The 2,851-nt window shown below is 38.3% G+C and overlaps 1 protein-coding gene across 1 annotated transcript in view; it reads left to right on the top strand.

Annotated features, from left to right (window-relative positions):
- The window catches only part of mctp1a (multiple C2 domains, transmembrane 1a), a gene marked incomplete in the record, with an annotated part of 144,171 nt that overhangs the window by 89,632 nt on the left and 51,688 nt on the right, over window positions 1-2,851 (top strand). Inside the window, 1 exon segment of the mRNA XM_014012525.1 lies at window positions 2,410-2,512. Coding sequence (XP_013867979.1) covers window positions 2,410-2,512 — 103 coding nt within the window.

The following is a 2,851-nucleotide window of genomic DNA, read 5'->3' as shown; positions in this document are numbered from 1 at the left end:
ACACACACACACACACACACACACACACACACACACACACACACACACACACACACACACACACACGCACGCACGCACACGGGCACTTGTAGCAGCGGTTTCATCAGCACCTCTAGATGCTTCGATACTTTTTTTTTCACTTCGAGGTAAAAGCAAAGCTTACATTTTCTTTTATTTGATTTGTCGAGAAATGTAGCGCACCATGCGGCTTATTTACAGTTTAACCTGTGACTAATGACAAGACGAGAGCGGCGACGGCGCTTCCGCGTCCGACCGTAAACTCTCGGTGAACTCGAAGCTTTTCCGAGGGACAGTCACGCTCTCCCTCCTCACCTCTTCACCACGTTCATCCTCCACACTTATCTCAGAGCTCTCGGAAATTAATTTGATTCCGCTCCTCTGCCTGCCAGTGTCACGGAGACGGGACGCTGTAGAAAGGGTTGAGACAGGGGGTGGAGGAGGAGGAGCTTCACTTACCTGGACGGTCACTGAGTGGCGCTCAAGCCCCGAGCGTGTAATTGGTTGAGACAGCCGCCTCTGGTGCTGGCGGCCAATAAGGTGAAAGTTCATCCCCAATAACAACTGGCTCTCTGTGGCAACACATCCAACCGTGTCATTAAAAATGGAATATTAGAGGGAAAAAAAATAAACTGGGGAAGAGAAGGGAAATAATTTCCACGTATTCATTTGGGTGATTGCGTTTAAATTTAATTATCGACTTGATTTGAGGGGGAGAAACATTAGAATAATTGATGAAAGTCCACATTAAATACAGAAGGATCGAAAGATTTTATGATATTTATATCAAATTTGACTTGTTTAAATATATAAACATAAGTTTTGCTATCAGTCAAACTCCAAGGGAGTTTTAATTTAAAGCAGTTTAGTATATTTAAAAAATAATAATCGTTCTCAGAAGTGTTCTGTTGAGTTCTTTTGCCTTTTTGTCAATTTTATGTATCTCGTTTTCAGCTGCATTTAAGTCATAGCTGTCAATATCAACTTGAAACCCTTCGGATCAATAGAACGCCACAAACAGATATGAAAGGCAACACCCACGCCTCGGCATTGATCATAGTGACATTTACTTTGTGCACCCACTAAATGTCCTGCCCTTGTCACAACATTTGAAGAAAATCACACCAATCAATGACATTCGCACACGCCTCTCCAAAAACACACACACAAACACACACACACGCACACACGAGTGTATTTTGTTTTAAGGGTCGGGGGAGCAACAAACTCAATCTCCAATTTATTGAGCTTTATTATGCAACATTGCTCGTCATCTATTACCTTAGGATTGTTGGTATTTTCCCTTTAAATTTGTTTGTGATGTAATTTTTAAAGAACTTTTCTGGCTCAGTCTGTTAAAGTGATACGCCTGAATAAACAAACAGCTCCTGACAGGTTTTAATGAAGCACAATGATCAAAGTCTAAATGATCACTTTTGTTATTTTCAGTTTGAGGAAATTGAAATGAGGAAGAGATGCAAGTGTGTTAATTTGGTCTCGTTTTTTAATATATGTAATTTTTTTACAACAAAATTTGAAACATGAAAAACTCATAAACAGACTGAGCTATTTACAGAAAGGAAATACTTTGAATGTGATCCCCCTCCAAACCTCATTCCTGTTAGTCTTCTTTACATTTTTTACAAGTAAATTCTGAACTGTAAGTTTTGTTTGAATTAGTTAAAAATAATACCATATGATTATCCATGCACCAGATGTCATGTTTTGAAACTTAAAGTCTCACAGAAATACCGTTTTTTTTTATCCTGTGAAAAAAATGCCATATTAAAAAATATGTTTCTTTTAGCAGAAATCATGGTGAAGATTTTTTTTTACCCCTTTTCCATCATTTAATTCAGTGGTTGTGTTTTTCTTTTATCCTTGTTTTCTTTTTTTATTTTTATTGTATCCTTGCTGCTGCCATCCCACCCGCTCGCCCCACATTCACTGATCACGGAGCGGCTGTGTTTCCCTCACGCTCACAGCTCTCCTTATCTTCTGCTCAGAAGTTCTCGGGTTTTCAGAGCCACGTCGACCTCTGTGTTCTCACCGCCATTTACTTTCAAAGTCCTCTCCCGTTTGCCTCCCTCCCACCACCTCTTTGCGACCGCCCAGGGTGCAGTCGTCCTAGAGCTTATCGTATGGTTGCTCATGTTTCCCAGGGTTCTGATAGAAATGGCTTGCAGCTGTTACGGTGTAACACCGTTGTGTGATACATGCAAAACCGGGGCTAAAATAATTAAATAATCTTATTATTAAATCTCGGATAAACCTAGTATCTAATATTTATTAAATATATGAATGATTTTAGGGAATGGATTAGAATTCCAGAAAAAAAAGTTTAAACTAACCAAACTTTGAACATGTCTGCTTTTCTTCTGTGCTTGGCAGGTAAAAGTGACCCGTTTTGTGTGGTGGAGCTGAGTAATGATCGGCTGCAGACCCACACTGTTTACAAAAATCTCAACCCTGAGTGGAACAAGGTCTTCACTTTGTGAGTGGCTTTGCCATCGCCCATGTTTCTGTGACACTCACAAGCATAACAGCTTAAAAATATATATTTTTTAACTTTACCGTTTTTTCCACATTGTTTAAAACTAAATTAAATACATATGTAATGGTAATTGTATTTTATTTTAGTCTTCACAGGTTCCTTTTTTTATTAGAAATTAATCAAAAATAATAAAACATGCTACTTATTGCAGTTTATTGTGTGGAACACCATTTTTTAAATAAATACACTTCCTAAAAAAACAAACAAAATATACTGTATTTATTAATGTATAATACTAGAAATTTAACTTTAAAAATTATCCATGAAGTGGGGGGGGGG

This window comes from Austrofundulus limnaeus, unplaced genomic scaffold (genome assembly GCF_001266775.1).
Source record: "Austrofundulus limnaeus strain Quisiro unplaced genomic scaffold, Austrofundulus_limnaeus-1.0 Scaffold92, whole genome shotgun sequence".
In the NCBI taxonomy this organism is placed as follows: Eukaryota; Metazoa; Chordata; class Actinopteri; order Cyprinodontiformes; family Rivulidae; genus Austrofundulus; species Austrofundulus limnaeus.
Note: the sequence above shows the minus strand (reverse complement) of the source record. Positions and strands in the feature narration are given on the sequence as shown.